At 36.5% G+C, this 20,416-nt stretch overlaps 1 protein-coding gene across 25 annotated transcripts in view; it reads right to left on the bottom strand.

Annotated features, from left to right (window-relative positions):
- The window catches only part of ARAP2 (ArfGAP with RhoGAP domain, ankyrin repeat and PH domain 2), a 562,492-nt gene that overhangs the window by 86,174 nt on the left and 455,902 nt on the right, over positions 1–20,416 (bottom strand). For all 25 annotated transcript variants that reach the window (XM_087864225.1, XM_087864226.1, XM_087864224.1 and 22 more), the window contains 6 exons: positions 16,673–16,847; positions 16,076–16,210; positions 3,732–3,876; positions 1,175–1,277; positions 304–502; positions 47–110 (listed from right to left, as the gene is read on the bottom strand). In XM_087864225.1, the coding sequence (XP_087720351.1) occupies positions 47–110; positions 304–502; positions 1,175–1,277; positions 3,732–3,876; positions 16,076–16,210; positions 16,673–16,847 (821 nt within the window). The remainder of the gene's footprint in view (positions 1–46; positions 111–303; positions 503–1,174; positions 1,278–3,731; positions 3,877–16,075; positions 16,211–16,672; positions 16,848–20,416) is intronic.

Here is a 20,416-nt window from a genome sequence, read left to right as displayed (position 1 = left end):
CCCTAGAATTATTGCCATAAAGAGTAAAAAGCAAAAATGCACTTACCTCCCTTTTTCTACCAAGAGCAAGACATCCATTTTTTCCCCATTTTGAACTACTGTGCTGATTGCTGGAGAGAGAGGAGAAAAGCATGAAGCCATCATTTAAAACATGACACTAAATACCCATAAAGACACAATTATTAATACTACTTAGTCATGTTTGGAAGTAAGGTGTCCTAATTTCATGTAAAAGCTACTATTATCATATGCAACAAAGAATCGCATCCAAAATATAAGAGGAAAGCAGAAAAAAAATCTTACTTAGCTCCTGCAGTCTTCTTAAGTGCATTCTATCTTCCTGAACTTCTTGCATTTGAAGACAAAAACGCAAACTAGATTTTTCCATAGAAAACCAGCCTTTCCTCCACTGATCCAGGGCATGGCAGTCTTTGTAGTAGAGTTGACCAATCAAATCATAGTCAGCTTCTGTTAAGTTTTCAGCAACAAAGGGAACAAAATGCTGTTAAAACAAATACAGAAAAGTAATAAAGACAGTGCAAATAGGAAATCCCTTCCCTACCTATGGACTTGAGGGAAGGTAGAAAAACAAAAATAGTTTCTCTACCTTAAACATTTAGAAGTAACCCACATTTCAAAACAATTATTTAAACTTGCTATCAGTCTTAAAACTGCACAGCTAAAACGCATTTTCAAATGGCAGGGTCTTAAACCACTTTTTTGGATATATATAGAATTGAAATGGGAAGACATCCTCTATGCTGATCTGTGGCCTTTTTCAAAATGTCAACCTTCAATGTTTGTCTCCATTTGTATCTTTTACTGAATCTGTTCCTTTCCCCTTTGTGTATACCATGAATAACATATCTACCTATGAAGAGACATACACAGAAATGACTTCACAATAGTGAAAAGATCTTAATCATCATAATATGGCCTGAATTCAAAGAATGATTCCTCCAAGGTCCTACATTATTATTTTTTTTCCCTCTGCTTAAAGCTCTAGGAAGGAAACTCTTCATCTCTTTTGACTATAACCTTTGAAAACTTAATGAAGTATGGACATTTTTCCCAGGATCTTGTGTAGAATTTTTATGGATCTCTGAAGCTCAACCACAGACCCCAAGTTAATAATATTCTCTGGACTTAGGGTAAATATGCAATATTTAAATACCTTGGCTATTGCCTCTGTCCATTTTCTTTGAGCTTGAGATGTTTCAGCTCCAAATAAAAATGCACGTTCTGAGGGTAAATAGATCTCAAAGGTAAAGATGGGCCTGTAGCACACATGAATAAAAAGATACCATTGTTTATGTTTGGCTCTTATGAAAACAAATAACACAAAAGTTTTTAATTAAATTCCCTTTGAAAACTGGATAATGCTATGAAATCTATCATATTTTTCCACCAATTTATATTTTAATTCATTTGAATAAATGGAATACACTGGATCAGACAAAAGGAATAGTCTTCTGATTATTTAATCAGTCTACTGCATGGCTGTTAATGCCCTGGACACTCATTAGTTGACTGATGTGGCAAAGGGCTCTCTTTGGTCTCCTCTTCCCTCTCAGACCAGGCCATCCTGACACTCTGTTTAAAACAAACACTGTCCAAACCATTCTCTAATCAGCCCTCTTCTTGTCTTATTTCACAAATCTTCCTCCCATTACTCATCTTATCCCAAAATTTTATCTTCTTATTGCAGATAAAATTAGAGTAACATCCCAGGGCCTGAATTGTTCCGGGGCCCTCACCCACAGCTCCAACTATTTCCTGGAACATGGTAAGTACTTTGCTGCTGTTACCTAAAAAAAAAAAAGAATCTCAAAATACCCTATATCAAAGTCATTTTTCTTCTTCCTCTTTTTTCCCCCATGCTGCTTGTATTTGCCTCATGTTTCAATTTAGAGGCATCACCACTTATTTTCTCAACAAGCTCAAAACCTTGGGGTTTGATTTCTTCTTAACAGCAGCTCTTCATCCAGTCAAGATAGTTCATCTCATGAGTTCAATCATAAGATTCTCTCAACTCACTGTTCTTTTTTTTTTCTTTTTAATATTCTCTTCCTCCAGGTAAACTCGCAGTAATTGTGGTCTCTCTTCCTCCCATCTGTCTCTCACCACTTCAGCCAGCTTTCTTCCTCAAATACAAATCTATGTAACCCTTCACTGCCTGCATCACTGAGTCCAAACTCTATAAAGTGTTATTTAAGAAGACTCAGAGCATGGCTGCCATAGTTACTTTTTTTTTTTTTAAGATTTTATTTATTTATTTGACAGAGAGAGACAGCCAGCGAGAGAGGGGACACAAGCGGGGGGGGGGGGGAGAAGCAGGCTCCTAGCAGAGGAGTCTAATGTGGGACTCCATCCCAAAATGCTGGGATCACGCCCTGAGCAGAAGGCAGGCGCTTAACGACTTAGCCACCCAGGCACCCCCATAGTTACTTTTTAACCTTATTTCATTGTAAATGGTTTCTCCTGCATGTCTACTTATATCAGGAACACTCCATCAAGAATGTTTTATTTTTGAATGATTACATGCTGACATAAACTAGTATTATTTTTAATTATATTTTATTTACTAAATAAGCAACTGAATATGAGAATGTATTTATTTTAATATTTCACAGTAAGCCATATTAAGTTAATTACTCATTTGGAATAAAAGCACTATTAAGATTAAAACAATAAAAAATCAACGAATAGTTTTGTTGATTTACTAGAAAACAATAGTCACTTCAACTAGTATATACTGGTCATCGTATACTAATGATACTATGTTACATGTAATTTTATGTAAATGACAAAGCTTTGCAAATCTCTTCCCATTCTCATAAAATTTATATTAAAATACTATGTTCCTATAAAACTGATTAATGCAGATTTTAATATTTATAGTTTTTCATTAATTACACTACAAAATACAACTTTCACACCAAGTATCTTAGTTTGTTTTTGAAAGTCCTCACAAAAAATTTATTAAACCATTCTTTGAGTCAAATATATTAAATAAATAATGCTTACTCTCTTTTAATTGCAAATTTTTTGAGACCATTAAAATGCTAAAGTAAATCTTTAGGGAATTTAGCATTTCAATATGGTATTAAATATATTTAGTCTTTGATTTTATTATTTTTTTTTATTTTATTTTTTTTATTTATTCAACAGAGATAGAGACAGCCAGCGAGAGAGGGAACACAAGCAGGGGGAGTGGGAGAGGAAGAAGCAGGCCCACAGCGGCGGAGCCTGATGTGGGGCTCGATCCCAGAACCCCGGGATCACGCCCTGAGCCGAAGGCAGACGCCCAACCGCTGTGCCACCCAGGCGCCCCTAGTCTTTGATTTTAATGCAAATAAATCATTACTGAATATTTTCCTTTGAATGATAATGCATTAAATGAATGCATAAATTTTGCTATTAGTCCACCATTTTAAATGAGTAAATCATAAAAATTTTAGGACTCCAGGTCCTAGATTGGAATGCTATAAATTTAAGATTAGATGCAAATACATTAGCCTTTCATAGTACCTAGTGTAATATTTTAATTTTTCTACTTTTTAGAAAATTCCCTAAGGAACTTTCAGAAGTTGCAAAATCATCAGGCTTCAAGAAACTATTACACGTTTCTACAATAAGCTAATGAAGAATTAACATAACGAAACTATTATCTGGTATGATAAATAACAGGGAATATTCTTCACCTCCCACCTGTTTAATAGTAGACCTACCCAGTATTTAAATAGAAGTCCTCTTTGTGTACAGCCAAGCAGATAACTTCATTGATGTTAATGGTGCCATTAGGTGTGGTAGACTTATCATTTTCATAGTAACTCAAGAAGCCTCCTTCCAAAACACACCACTTTTTATTTGTCTCTAGGAATTTAAAACAAATAATAAACTGAGTTACGCCATAATTCCATTTTTTTAAAAATACATGGTTTAAATAATAAGTGGATTCAAATTTATTAATTTCCTATTTTGTGTAAAGAGTATGCTATTGCCGTGTGGGATATATAGTTGTCACTTTCTCTGCTCTTAAAAAATGTACAATCTAGTAACAAGGAATGTACAAGACAAAAATAACTATGACATTGATGACCAGAAAAGCAGACAGATCCATAAAGGATTTCTGCAAAACTACTCTGAAATAGCAAGGACTGATGTGTACACAGAGTATTCAGAGGAAAACATGTAGTATAAAAAGTAAGACTGTGGTTGATGTTAGGTAGGTTTGCAAAAGAAGAAAGGGGCCATAACCTGCAGTGCCCCTAATGCCTTGAATTTAAAATTCAAACTGAGGGCTTAAGAGGGGAAGGGGATGGGGGAATGGGATAGGCTGGTGATGGGTATTAAGGAGGGCACGTATTGCATGGTGCACTGGGTGTTAGACGCAACTAATGAATCATCGAACTTTACATCAAAAACCAAGGATGTACTGTATGATGACTAACATAATATAATAAAAAAACATTAAAAAAATAAATAAATAAAATAGAATTCAAATTGTAAGGGGTCTTACACTGTGGCCCAGAGGCCAAATTCATATCATCACCTGTTTTTATAAATAAAGTTTTATTAAAACACAGCCAAATGCATTCACTTATGGATTACCTGTGACTGTCTAGGCATTATCTGGAGACAGAGGTAAGGTGCCATTCCAGAAACAAAGTGGTTATAGGACATTCTACAGTCTCCTAGTTACCTGCCCACATTTATTTACAAAATGAAGCCAGTGATAACCAAGACCCAAATCCCAACACTCTCGGCAAGAAATGGAATCTTCTGACAACTGATCCCAAACACTTAAAAGAAAGCTTCCAACATAAAAGACAGAGACCAAAACCAAAATAATAATTTTTTTAACTATAACTAATATCAGACTGTCAAGGGAAGATACCGTAGGCATAAAACAAGACCACATGTTTCAAAAAGGAAAATTAAGAACACAAAAAATATGTTTTGATAATTAAAAATGGAATCATGAATTTTAAAAATTAAAAAGAAATATCTTCTCCCGTTCTGTGGGCTGCCTTTTAGTTTTTTTGACTGTTTCCTTGGCTGTGAAGAAGCTTTTTATCTTGATGAAGTCCCACAAGTTCATTTTTTCTTTTGTTTCTCTTGCCTTTGGAGATGTGTCATGAAAAAAGTTGCTGTGGCCGATGTCAAAGAGATTGCAGCCTATGTTCTCCTCTATGATTTTGATAGATTCCTGTCTCACATTGAGGTCTTTCATCCATTTGGAGTTTATCTTTGTGAATGGTGTGAGAGAGTGGTCAAGTTTCATTCTTTAGCATACAGCTGTCCAATTATCCTAGCACCATTTATTGAAGAGACTGTCTTTTTTCCACTGGATGTTTTTTCCTGCTTTGTCAAAGATTAGTTGCCCAAAGAGCCGAGGGTCCATTTCAGGGTTCTCTATTCTGTTCCACTGGTCTATGTGTCTGTTTTTGTGCCAGTACCATGCTGTCTTTGTGATCACAGCTTTGTAGTATGGTTTGAAATCCGGCTGGTATCCAAGATCTACAAAGAACTTCTCAAACTCAATACGCGAGAAACAAATAATCTAATCAAAAATGGGCAGAAGATATAAACAGACACTTTTCCAATGATGACATACAAATGGCTAACAGACACATGAAAAAATGTTCAAAATCATTAGCCATCAGGGAAATTCAAATCAAACCACATCGAGATACCACCTTGCACCAGTCAGAATGGCAAAAATTGACAAGGCAACAAACAACAAACGTTGGACAGGATGTGGAGAAAGGAGATCCCTCTTACACTGTTGGTGGGAATGCAAGTTGGTACAGCCACTTTGGAAAACAGTGTGGTGGTCCCTTAAAAAGTTAAAAATAGAGCTACCATATGATCCAGCCATTGTACTACTGGGTATTTACCCCAAAGATACAGACATAGTGAAGAGAAGGGCCATATGCACCCCAATGTCCACAGCAGCATTGTCCACAATAGCTAAATCGTGGAAGGAGCTGAGATGCCCTTCAACAGATGACTGGATTAAGAAGATGTGGTCCATATATACAATGGAATATTACTCAGCCATCAGAAAGAATGCTTACCCAACATTTGCAGCAACATGGACGGGACTGGAGGAGATAATGCTAAGTGAAATAAGTCAAGCAGAGAAAGACAATTATCATATGGTTTCACTCATTTATGGAACATAAGAAATAGCAGGGGGATCGGTAGGAGAAGGAAGGGAAAAATGAAGGGGAGCTAAATAGAAGGGGGAATGAACCATGAGAGACTATGGACTCTGGGAAACAAACTGAAGGCTTCAGAAGGGAAAGGGGTGGGGGACTGGGATAGACCAGTGGTGGGTATTAAGGAGGGCACACATTGCATGGTGCACTGGGTGTTTTACGCAAATAATGAATTATGGAACATTACATCAAAAACTAAGGTATACTGTATGGTGACTAACATAACATAATAAAAAAGTATTATAAAAAATAAAATAAAATAAAAAGAGAGAAAGCTTAGAAAAGAAACTCTCCCAAAAGTAAGAGGGAGAAAAAAGATACTTTAAGATGATGGAGCTGTAAGATTATAGAAGCAATATAAGAAGTAATATTATTTATAAGAAAAAAGATTAGATAAAAAGAATTTATCAAAGACAAAGAATAATGTCTAAGAATGAAAAAAAAAAACAAGGAACAAATATCTGTTTTCCACTAAAACTGTATTGTGCATGTGCATGTATTGCTTTGGTAAAATAAAAATTAGGAAAAAATTGCTTATCAAGATCACCAATTAGTGTGTTGCATCCAGATTAAGTTAAAAAACAAAAAACAAAACAACAAGAAACCAAAAAAAAAAAAAGGGGGAATTTGTGGTCAACTCAAAAGGTTTGGTTCCCTAATTGGCAATTCTCAGCAATCTCAAAGGTCTGGAAGCAAAAGCAGGGAAAATAAAAGAGTTTGGCCAAGCTGTTTTTTACTGGGTAAAAAGAAACAAGCAGTTTTGGAGGGTAGCAAGAATGCGTCTGAAATCACAATAGGGATCCAAATACAGTGGAAGAGGGCTGATGAACCAGAACTTAAATTGGTTCAGGGTTGATGAACAAGAATAACTGAAAGCGTCAACAAACTACACGTAGAAGAAGGCCTGACTACAACAATGTAACCATGGAGCATTACTTCAAAGGTACAGAACGAGCCAAATTCTGCTAATGCATCAACTATGAGAATATCAGTCCAGAAAGTACAGTAATATATAACAGGTTAACAGAACATCTGAGTCAATGCACCTATGAGTATCAACAATGGTCCATACACATGAAAACAATATTGTGATAAATGGAACTTATGCCAAAGATGATTGTGATTGACAGTGGAAATGGATACAGGGGGAAGAGAAGTTATTAACTGCTACAACTGAATTGAGACTTAATGGAAGTCAGAAACTACTTCCTATGCAGAGAAAGGGGAACCCTCCTACACAGTTGATGGGAATGCAAGCTGGTGCAGCCACTCTGGAAAACAGTATGGAGGTCCCTCAAAAAGTCGAAACTAGAGCCACCCTACAACCCAGCAATTGCACTACTGGGTATTTAACCCAAAGATACAAATGTAGTAATCCAAAGGGACACCTGCACCCCAATGTTTATAGCAACAATGTCCATAATTGCCAAACTATGGAAAGAGCCCAGATGTCCATCGACAGATGAATGGATAAAGAAGATGTGGTGTATATATATACAACGGAATATTATACAGCCATTAAAAATGAAATCTTGCCATTTGCAATGATGTGGATGGAACTAGAGGGTATTATGCTAAGCAAAATAAGCCAATCAGAGAAAGACAATTATCACATGATGTCACTGATATGTGGAATTTGAGAAAAAAGGCAGAGAATCATAGGAGAAGAGAGGAAAAAACAAAACAAGACAAAACCAGAGAGAGAGACAAACCATAAGAGACTCTTAATCTCAGGAAACAAACTGGTTGGGTGATGGACATTGGGGAGGGTGTGTTATGGTGAGTGCTGTGTATTGTGTAAGACTGATGAATCAGAGACCTGTACCCCTGAAACAAATAATACATTATATGTTAATAAGAATAAGAATAAGAATAAAAGATGTGTATACATCCCCCCTCACGACTGGGCATCCCCCATGGCTGGATCTGGCCTTGCATGTACCAATAAAGGGTGTCTACCAAAAAACAAAAAAACAAAAAAACAACTACTTCCTAAAGGCTGTTCCCTTTTAATTTTGAAAATAAAATTCTGGGTCCTTTCTAAAATGATGCAATGCTTATTTGCTAGAGTGGAGTCTAATGGAAGACTGTGGAGCTGGGAAGAAAGCGTCATTTCGGAAATGGGTCTATTCAGGCTTGTTCTGCTCCTACTGAAGTCTGGAAATTTTGTACAAAGATAAAGTATGTATTTATCTACTTTGCTCTTTTAGTGGGTTTGACATTATTATACATTTCAAAAGTACCCATGTTACTCCTTGCATTTAGCTTATTTCCCAACTGAACCCTTGACACCAAAAATATAAATGCAAGAGTTCAAATGAAAGGGATGAACACTAACCAGACGCAGTGATTTTATATAATCTGTCTCTACATTGTCAAAATTTGTTATTAATCTTTATCATTTCCTTTTAATTCCTACTTTAAAAAATTAAAACAATGAGCTTTGTGAATAAAGCAAAAAACAAAAACAAAAACAAAAAACACCACTAATCATCCCATGTATTTCCTAGTGAAAGACACTAACATGAAAATTAAATTCTAAAACATGTTATTTTCTATAGGTTTTAATGATATAATTCAAGGTCTATAGTTTGCAAATAACTCTGAATAAGTGAGGTAAAAATATTAAACTCAAATGTTTCTAAAAAAGAAAAGCTGAGAAGAAAAACTATTTGAAACTTTCAGTCTCTTGAGATAAAAAATAATTATTTTTTAATTATCATCTCACCATCCTATTCCTGGACTCTAGAGACTGTACAAACTCTCAAATTGTAAGTTATTGCCAAGAATTACATTATATAAGCAACCCATAATGTTGCATTTAAAATATACATTAGATCTACAGATTTTAAGGCTAATAAGGTTTATACATACAGATGTAATGTTAAAATCTGTACATCAGATAATTGCCTGATTATCATTATAGTATAGTTATTTCAGGGAATGTCCTTCTTTTTGAGAAATACACAATGAAGTACTTAAGGGTAAAAAAAAAGGGGGCAAAAGTCTGCAACTTTTAAGTAATTCTAAAAATACACACACATATACACATGTGTGTGTACATATATGCACACATACACAGGAAGAAAGAGGATAAAGTAAATGTAAGAAATTAATATTTGGGAAGTTTGGGTAAAGGGTATACAAAAATTCTTTGTACCATGCTTGCAACTTTTCTGCAAGTCTGAAATTATGTTAACACAATTCAAAACAAAAAGTTAAAAGAAACTATAGATTACCCTCATCTTTAAAATTCCCTTTACTGCAGGTAGGGTGATAATGAAGAAAGAAAACAAGATGATGTGTTTAGCCTCCAAAACCATCAAGAGGAGAAATACTTAAAAGGCCCAAATCCTGAGAGTTTCAGATCGCTGTATTCTGAGTAACTGCCAAATGAGAAGCTGAATCAGAAATGGCAGAGGAAAACAGCACAAAGAATGTCTTGATGGGTGCTGGGCAAGAAAGCTCACAGAGACCAATCAATGCTGACTGGAAGGTGATATACCGACCATGCAGGACCTCAAATCCTGCGTCACAGTGTGTACTCTGCACCGTTATATGAAAATCATGAAAGGCCACCATTTTTAAATGAGCATTTATTGTAGATTTCCGAGATATAAGGAAAAGTCAAAGTACTAACCAACTGGAGTTATAAAACAACTTCACAACAATGTACTCAGATGAAGAGGATAATCCTCATAAGAATAATGCAAAACAGGTACATTTACTGAGTATGCAGATAATTACTGGCACAGTCAGGAACCCCACCCCCTGTCCTCAAGCAGTTTGCAGTCCAATCCAAGAGGAGGTAAATCTGGAATAATAACCATGGTGGAGGCAGGGATCCTTTAGGGGTTGGAAGCATGTGTGGAAGGAGGCCATCCTCAGACTAGAATGATAAACCATTTCACAGAAAAACACAGCTTTTGGAATAGTTATTTATGACTGAAAAGACACTAAAGTAGCAAAAAATACATTTTGAGCTATAACCACTCCATAATTCTGGGGAAAAAAAACACTGTGAGAAAAGTCAAGGAAAGGGGAAACTGCCAAAAATCGATCTGGCCAGAGAACCAGATTACACATGAAGTTAGAAAATAGGAAAGCTGACCACAGACCCATGCAGAGGCCAGGCCCCAGGAGTCTTATGTGACAGGTGTTCAGGAGTTCGTTCCTTTCTCGGCAGACAAGTGGGAGTCGTTGGAAGGTCTTAAACAAAAAGTGCCAAATGCAAGAGCATAAAATAAATGTAAATGCAGTATCTAATTATGTAAATTCTAATGAGAAACGAATGACAGATCCTTTAAAAAGGTGAGTACAAACTCATTTTCGGTTTGAAATATGAGCTTGAGGGGATTTAGTCCTATAGCATCATCACCAATATAACCCTTGATTTGCTTTTGGGGGGGGGGGGGCGGTAAGTGAAAATGGGCCAGAGGTCAGACAAGCAGGCACAGACATTACCTCTGAGGATTTATAATAACAAAACTGTGATAGGAAATCTTGGCATTCCTATTCATTTGGGATGCAATGAAGGGCTTATGTTGGGTTGCATTGCTTTGCTTAGCCCAATTCAGATATGCTCTCCTAACTCTGACGTTGACAAGACACACTCTGCTACAGAGGAAGTCTCACTGTTAACCAATTACCAAAGATGTCCACCAGAAATAAAACCGGGGCCACAGAAAGGTTAACTCTCAGGACACAAGCTGTTTGTTTGACAAAGGCTGGTGTGTATGGTGGTTGCACTGGCCTGAGGGGTTGTTCATTCTTTCTATTCAATCTTGATATTTAGATCAGAGAAGAAAAACATTACTGGAATTTGTCCAAACACAAGAAAGGACTCCAGAGGTGAGCTATTGAAATACCACTATGAAGTGACGTGGACACTACTGTTGGGAACACTGGGTGACAGCTACCACCTGGAGGATATGCCTACACTTAGAGGCTAGTAGGAAATCAGAAACAGTTGTGTAAATAGACCCTCTGCTGCTGCTTCTGCTGCCCTCACCCCTTCCTCATCATATTTACGTGCCATGCATTCTTCTCTACACATTTTACATACATTAACTCACTGAATCCTCAGAAAAGCCCTACTAGGTCAGTTCTATGACACATCCCTCCCTTGTGCCCTGTCCACAGGCACAGAATGGTTACCTGACTTCTCCAAGATCACACAAGTTCTTAGCATCAGAGCGGAGAGTAGAACCCAGGCAGCCAAGCTCTGGGAACCTAGCCTCTTGGCCACTTAACAATACTGCCTCTCTGCACCTGTTACACATTTGAAGCATGTATGTCCATTTTTAAAACATACTAGAGAGAGCAGAAGTCACACGTGTACACTAAATCTAAGACAGTGAAGGCAAGCTATTATTTTTTGAAACCGTGAAGTTGTTTCCTGATGAAGGATTTCCTAAACTGATGGTATTCAGCATTCACTGAAAATAGGAATACACACTAGGAATTCTTTTCATTTAAAATAAATGTGGTTTAGCCTTGAACATTTTTAGACTACACAAGCTAGGCATTTCTAGAACAAAAGATCTTCAAAATCCCTCAATGCTAATTTATGAAATTAAATATTAACAGACTATATAGAGTTTCTAGCAAACCATATCAACCACTTTCTTTTTAAAAATCAAACACCGTGTCAACAAATCACGGTAAGACACCAAGGGGAAAAAAATACGGTTGAGGGGAGAAAACAGAAAACAAAACCAGGATGCTATTATTCAGCTCTATACTTAGGTTTAACGCAAGCTATCAATCTTTCTTTTCATGAACACTAAATTGAGAAGAAAAAAAAAAAAAGAAAAAGAAAAATACAGATCAGTCTTCATAACCTGAGGCTAGAAGAACCTCAAATCCTGAAAACTTGAACTGACAATCTGAAGCCTCGTGTAACTCTCTGAAGGACCGCATGCATTTTACTCTTTTTTCTTCCTGTTTAATCATTTCGCTCTACGGCTGTCCTGACACGCACTGACGGAGTGCTGCAGTCCAGGTGCTTGCCATTCGGGGGCAAAGGCGACAGCCACACTTTCATCTCTAAATCTTTCCAAATAATTCATTTGTTTCCATAAAGCAGGTGCTCAATAGGAGTAATACTGCTACAGGGTCTTGAGAGAGAAAAGAAAAAACGACGATGACAAAACCAGAACTTTGTGTCTTGGTAGTTCGACTTTTTCTTCATTTTTAAGCAGACGCTTTCCGAACAAAATGTTTTGTGTCAGCGATTATATAATTTTTTAATTGGAGTCTAGTGGACATACAATGTTCTATTGCTTTTCGTTGTACAACATACTTTTCAGGTATATGACAGTGATTTGATAATTCTGTACATTGTGCAGTGCTCACCATGACAAGCATGGTCATCATCGGCCACTATTTGTCACTATACAATATTATTACAATATTACTATCTTCCCAATGCTGTAGCTTTCATTCCCATGACTTAATTATTTCACATTTGGAAGCCTGTACCTCTTAATCCCCTTCACCTATTTTGCCCATCCTCCCCAACCCCCCTCCCCTTTGGCAACCCCTGGTTTTTTCTTTGTATTTATGATTTTGTTTCTGCTTTCTTTATTTGTCCATTTGTTTTGCTTTATAGATTCCACATATAACTGAATTCATATAGTATTTGACTTATGGCACTTAGCATAAGGCCCTCTAGGTCCATCCATATTGTCCCAAATGGCAAGATACTGTTGTTTTTTATAGCTGAGTCATATTCCATCGTATATATACCCCATGTCTTCTTTATTTACTCTTCTATGGATAGACATTTAGGTTGCTTCCATAACTCAGCTACTGTAAAAAATGCTGCATATACCTTTTTGAATTAGTGTGTCTGCTTTCTCTGGGTAAATACCCAATGGTGCAATTACTGGATCATATGGTTTTCCTATTATTAGTTTCCTGAGGCACCTCCATACTGTGTTCCACAGTGGTTGCACCAAGGTACATTCCTACCAACAGTACATGAGGGTTCTCTGCATCCTTGCCAACATCCACTTCTTGTCTTTTAGATACTTGCCATACTGACAGGTATAAGATGGTTTTGATTTGCACTTCCCTAATGATTAGTGATGTTGAACATCTTTTCACATGTCTGTTGACCCACAACTGCATCTTTCTAGGCACAAGTCAAAAACAAAATATTAACAAGTCTCTTGCACTTTTATACCAGTAATAACTTGGTAAGAGAAATTCCACTTATTCAACAAGTATTTACACATGACTACCGTATGTGGACACTATTTTAGGCACCAAAGATTTGATAATCTTGACTAAGCCAGCAAATGCTAATGTCCCATTGAGCTTTCACGAAAGACAGAGAGAGGAGAGAGAGAGAGAGACCAATAAAGGAGGGATCATCTTCATGCAATAAATGCTATGATGGAAATAAGAAGAACCCCACGAAAGGAAAGAGCTACCAGTGACGGCATACTACAGTAGCACTAAACAGATGCCTGAAAAACGAGAAAAAGCCAGATTGGGGGAAGTGCCCTCCTGGCAAAACGAACAGCAATTGTCAAAGTCCAGAAGGGCAGAAAAGAACATGACATGTTGTAGGAGCAGAGAGGAAAACAGTGGGGCCAGGCCTGTGAGTGCAGGGAGGAATAATGTGAAATGAAGACGGGAAGGGACAGGAGGGTCTCTTAGGTCACACTAAGGAACAGGGATCTATTCTGTCATAGGAAAAGCTGCCGAATATACTCAAACAATGAAAATACAAGATCTGATCTACATTTTCAATGATCATTAAATCTGCTTTTGGAGAATGGTTTGGAAGGAAGCTAGGGTCGCTACTGGGAGAAAAATTACAGAGGCTGCGGCAGCCCTGGGAGGACGTGATGGGGCTGGGAAGGTGGAGAGGAGCCAACTGACTCAAGATCTATATTGAGTTTGAAATGACAGAACTTGCTGACAACCTGGACGGAAGAAATGAAGACCATCAAAGAATACATTACCAGGAGATTACTTTCCAATGAAATCTTTTCTGCTGTGCTACAGAGCCAAAGTGCAAAAGCTTAATTTCATATTACTTAAAACAAGACGTTCCAAAATGAGAAAACATCCCCAATTAAATTACAAAGAATGCACCAGTTTCTAATTTTGGAAATAAAATTTAACAACAAATCTATAGTTAATTTATAAAAGATAAAAGAAGATTTAGTTACAAGTTTAAAACATCAATTTATTCCTCGAGTGATTAAGAAAAGCAATCTATTTCAAGGAAATATTAAATCAAACTGTTAAGTCTATAAATATTATAAGCACTTTTTTTGTTTTTGCCAAAAAATAAATGAAAGCTTATTTTTAGCTGCAAAGTGCTTATGATACACTTGAGTTTTAGAAAGTAAATCTCATATTTCAAATTTCCTATTTCATCTTTTTATAAGAAGAAATATCTTAGAAAACCTGCAAAGTTATTTACAAGTGCATTAACCACCTAGTAGTCAATTATTTTAATAATTACTACAGCCAATTCACAGATTATACAGGTACTCTCCTCCCCATTTCTGACCAACTTCTGACTACCTAAGGGTTAAATACTGAAGAGCAATAGAAGACTTCAAGAAAATCTCAATAAAATGTGTGATTTATTATTAGTTTGAGTGCAGGAAGACATTTAATAACCAACTGCTGAAAGAACCAAAAACATCTAAATTCAAAATGCCACCGAGCCATAACATTTTGACCAAGGCCAAACTGTTACAATAACAATTACAACACAAATCAGACATAAAACTCAGTTTCATGCTGAGCTCCTCCATTTTCATTATGAGGATTACAATTAATGTACACAAAGTGCCTGAAGCAATGCTTTACACATAGTACCTGCTCACTAAAGGATAGCTACTGTTTTCTGGAAAACCTAATAAAGTAGGGCTAATCCCAATATAATTCTACCTAGGGATATCATTTCTTTGGACATAAAGCATTTATACTGAAATAATCATTTTAAAGCACAAAGATCAGGATTAACACTCAAAAGTGAGTTTTTCATCCTATTGTTCCTTTGATAGAGTAATATAGCTGGATTATACCACCTAGAGAATTAATACTAGGCTCTTGAGCCTCTAAACACCCACCACCAATTGGCCTATACAGCTTGATCTCTCTTAAAATTCTCTTTGTTCCAGTAAGATCTCATTACACTTTTCTGCCTATATTTCTCAAATTAGTTCATATGTATTGAACATGAGATCTGTGCCTTACTCATTTTTGCACCTCCTAATGCTTACCGCATGCTGGACACAAGGAGCTGGATGCAGAGATGGATAAATGCCTACCGTGACTGCTCAGATAACTCCCCAAACCTCGAATAGGTTGGCAAATTAATTCCCATCATTTTTTTGAAACCATGCTTAAGCTGTATTCTACTTACACACACATACACTTATAACCAGAACAAACAGAACTACTTCATACCCCTTAGTATGCCGACAGAATACACACTGAAAACTTGTCAGTTCTGCCTATGTGTTGACATTTATCTCCATTATCTCCCCAGTTAGGGTGTTTGTCCCTAAGGGAGGGGGCTGAGTTTCACATTTCTTTGGAATAACCCTTCAATCCTGAAACAGAGTTGGCTGGCCGTAAAGAGACATCAGTGAATTCTGTTGAGAATTCACACGAGCATTCCAGCCCAGTGGTAAATCCCTGCTGTCGTGCATGAAATAGTATCTGTGCCTTGAAGCATTTATAAATCCTCAAAAAATACTTCTCTAGGGCAAGATCAAATCTAACGTCTTAAGGAGGAAAAAAAATCAAAATTTAAACATAATTGTTTTGATAATGACATAAAGTTTTAACAGATAACAAAATCGAAAAGATACCTTCAAGCAGTTTTTTCTCTGCAGAGAGTTTAGAAGCAGCAGAAGGAGCCTGATACAAAAAGTCACAGAGAAACGTGGACTGGGAAGCCTCTTGACTTAATCCACCTTCAGAGTGAATGTCATGTTGAGGGAAATCTGGAAAAATCACAGGAATAATACATCTGCAATCTAAAATGTAAATACTTTCTCTTTGCTTTTGAATATATAGGTGAGTTTTCAGCTAGAAGAAAAGTTACTTCAAATTCACCACAGAATATACAGGTATTTATTTCACATTGCACAGAATTTGCAAATAAGCACTTGTTATGTTTATTATTCATATATGAAAATCAGAATTAATTTTGGTGCAAATGATTAGGTGGGATTAACTATTTTAATCTTTGATTTATAAGATTAAAGAAATATAAAAGATTTATTTCCTAGACATTTTCCTTGAAATGAAACAAAACATGGTCTTAAGCATCTTCTATCTTTTTAATAATCATGCTTGTCTTCATTCTGATGGTTTTTCTTATTTGAGAAATAAGCAGATTTGTGCATCAGTCCTTTTGGGCATATAGCAGAAGAGACCAGGCTAATGGAGGGACAGGGACTGACCGGAGAATTTGTTATGGTAGAGAAATTCCATCTGCAGGCTCTGTCCAGCCTTCTTGGCCAGCAGGTAGGGGGTGCTATGCACAGGATCTCCAGTTGCACACATGACGTCTGCTCCACTGAACAGCAAAGCCATTGTTTCCAGAACATCTGGTTTCACGACAGCAGCGCACAGAGCCTGGTCATTAAAAGAAAATACACCTTTTAAGGGAAGGAAATACAATTCTAGCTATTAAAATGTGTGAAAGTCTGCCAAGCCACTTATAAAATGAAGTCTGTATTCCTTTTCTGACCTAGAAAGCTAATAATAAGTATGCCCTGAATTAAGCAACAGGTTCAAAAGGCCTGCTTTGTATGAATTTAAATTACAACCTAAGACCTCCGAGTTTTAATTCATTGTTCCATTGTTGTGATGTTCCAACTTTCCAATCCATCATAGTTGCTTAGGAAGACATTTTTTATGCTTATGTACTATGATAATGGCTGGGTGCTCAGAAAATGCAAACGTTTAAAATGTAATAATGAAGTAACTGATAAATGTTTTGTCATATGAACGTTGTATGTATGTATTTTTCAGCCTAATCAGGATCTATATAATTTTTTAAAGTATTGTTGTGCTTTGGGAATTTGAAAGATGAGTGCAAAGCAAATCCAGTATCTTTCCTTTTGTGTGGGGTATGGATGGGAGGGAGCCATGGCAAGCAGGAGGTAATAAAACAATACTGAGTGATGTTATACATCATTGTACAAACACTAGCAACTGTTGGAACCTAATTGTATTGTTGTTGCTTTTGTTGTTACTTTGAAGTAATAAACTGCCTTCAAATCTCTTCTCATCCTTACTGCTTCCTCACTTTACTGGCTTCCCATTTGCTTTCAAACCCTGTGATTTTGGCACCCTGATACTATCTGATTTTTTAGCCCCAGACTCACCATTTCACCTCCTTCTTGACATGGTGCACCTACACTGGTTAATTCACCCCTACAATGCAACTTCAGAATAATTGCTCATTAAATATCCCAGTAGGCAGCTCAGACTGTACAGCCAAGAAGTCCCATGATGCATTCACAGTTCCAGCCCTGGACGGTCAACTGTTAAATAATGTACTTACCTTTCCTACCATGGTCTAGCTGGCCTACAGAATTTCCTTTGCATCAAACAGCCCGACCTATACCTGACTTTGTACCAATTTGCCAGGTGATCTTAGGCAATCCCTCACCTTCCTGAGTCTTAGTTTATCTCATCTGCAACATGAGGGTATTGAAAAAGATACCAGCTAACATCCTATCCACTGCACTAGCCTTTGACTGCCCCCCCCCCAGTTAATCACGTGTATTTCCTCTTATTCTTTCATCTCCCTGCTACTGTTTTCCTTCACAGCACAATGTATTTGTTATGGTGTATTTACTGGATTCCAGCTGTTCACAGTCAGTCTCCCTTACTTGACTATAACTCTCATGAATAAAAGAAGCACATTTACATTTTACTACAATTGTATCCCCAGAACCTAAAAAAGAACTCAGAACTTGTAAGTGTGCAATAAATATCTATCCACTATGAACACAGAATGGAAAAAGGGTAGTCTCTTCAACAAATAGTGTCGGGAAACTGGATAGGACACACAGAAAAATGAAACTGGAGCCTTATCTTACACCATTCACAAAAATGTACTCAAAAAAGATTAAAGACTAAAACATAAGACCTGATACCTTAAAATTCCTAGAAGAAACACAAGAAAAAGCTCCTTGAAATTGGTCTTGACAGTGACTCTTTGGAGACAACACCAAAAGCACAAGCAACAAAAGAAAAAAAAATCAATAAGCGGGACTATATCAAACTAAAAAGCTGCTTCACAGCTGAAGAAAAATCAACAAAATGAAAAGGTAAACCTATAGAATGGGAGTAAATATTTGCAAACCATACATTAGATAAAGAGTTAATATCCAAAATATATAAAGAACTCACAAGCTCAAAAACAATCCAATTAAAAAATGGGCAGAGAAACTGAACAGACATTTTTCCAAGAAGACATCCAAATGGCCAACAGTTACATGAAAAGATGTTCGACGTTATTAATCATCAGGGAAATGCAAATCGAAAGCACAATGAGATATTATCGCACACCTATTAGAAGGGTTTAGATCTGCAATCTCATGTCTATTAGAACATTATTCACAATAGCCAATATATGGAAACAACCTAAGTATCCATCAACAGATGAATGAATAAAGATGACATGGTACACACACACACACACACACACACACACACACACACACGAATACTATTCAGCCATGAGGCAGAAGGAAATCCTGCCATTTGGGACATGGATGGAACCTGAAGTCATAATGTTCAATGAGATTAGCCAGAGAAAGACAAATACTATATATTGCTTATATGTAGAATCTAAAAAAGCCAAACTCATAGGAAGACAGATTAGAATGTGGTTACCACGGGGTGTCTGGAGGGTGGGGAGATGTTGTTCAAGGATACAAATTTGCAACTAGAAGATAAATAAGTTCTGGAGATCTAATGAACGGCATAGTGGCTATAATCAATTATACTGTATAATTTACCCCAAAACTGCTCAGAGACTAGAATTTAAATGTTCTCACTACAAAAAAGAAATGACAATTATGTGATACAATACAGGTGTCAGCTATAGCTACAGTGGCAATCATACCACAATATATAAATGTACCGAATCAAGAGGTTGAATAAACTTATATAATGTTAGAGGTAAATTATATCTCAATTAAAAATATATCTATTCAATAAAATTATTTGCTGACATGAAGAGTACCATTTTTAAGAAGTCCACTGTAGCAATAAATCCCAATGGGTAGACTTCTCTAAATATTCTTAGAAGAATTCATTTGCTAGTAATAATGTAAAACTTATCTAATGAAAACTGTGTGGTGTGGCAGACAGAGCTTCATTTGGGGACATTAGTATACCCATTAATAAGATACCCATCACTATCAAAAAGAAAGAAACCATTAGAGGAAGCTATGCCCTGGTTCTCTAACTTCACCAGTTACTTCTCAAAATCCACAACTTACTATTTACATATTTATTATGGACCTCTGGTGCACAGAATCAAAATCCTTGGTTTATGATACCCTGTTGCTATTATTCCATGTATGTCTGTTATAACTGGTCAATTTTAATAATGTATTTATCACTAATGAAACCACCATCCAAAACAAAATGTCTTAGTAATAACCTATATACATACATAGTTCCCAAACCCCTCCCCCCATACCATCTCACCCACTCTCCTCTACCTTAGCTGCCCATTCTGAATCCTTCATATTTCTTCTGCCATTGCTTTAAAATCAATTGGTGGCCTCACTTTATGATCACCAAAGATGTACAAAGACTAAAAACTTAATTTAGAGGAATTAATCCGATAGAAATGTAAATCAATTGCATGATTTTGTAATTTCTACAGAAGGATGAAAAAGGCCTTTGTTTTCCAAAATGTTCAGCATAATGCTACTTACTTGAGGATTTTTATCCATAAGTACTGCCACTAAAAGCATACTAAAAAAAGAACTATGAAAGAATGTATTCTCTAAGCACAAAAACAATAGGCATGTAAACGTACATGTATTAAATATCTCTATTTGGACAAGCCTCCTAACACATAAGAAATTGAAGTAGCAATTTCAAAAAAGAAATCAGGCAGGATCCTTAACAAATCCTTTGCCAAAAGGGTAAAGAACAAGTGAGCAGCATAAAAC

The sequence above is a fragment of the Ursus americanus genome, chromosome 8 (assembly GCF_024610735.1).
Source record: "Ursus americanus isolate L20-20 chromosome 8, mUrsAme1.1.p, whole genome shotgun sequence".
NCBI lineage: Eukaryota > Metazoa > Chordata > Mammalia > Carnivora > Ursidae > Ursus > Ursus americanus.
This window is presented reverse-complemented; position numbering and strand designations above follow the sequence as displayed.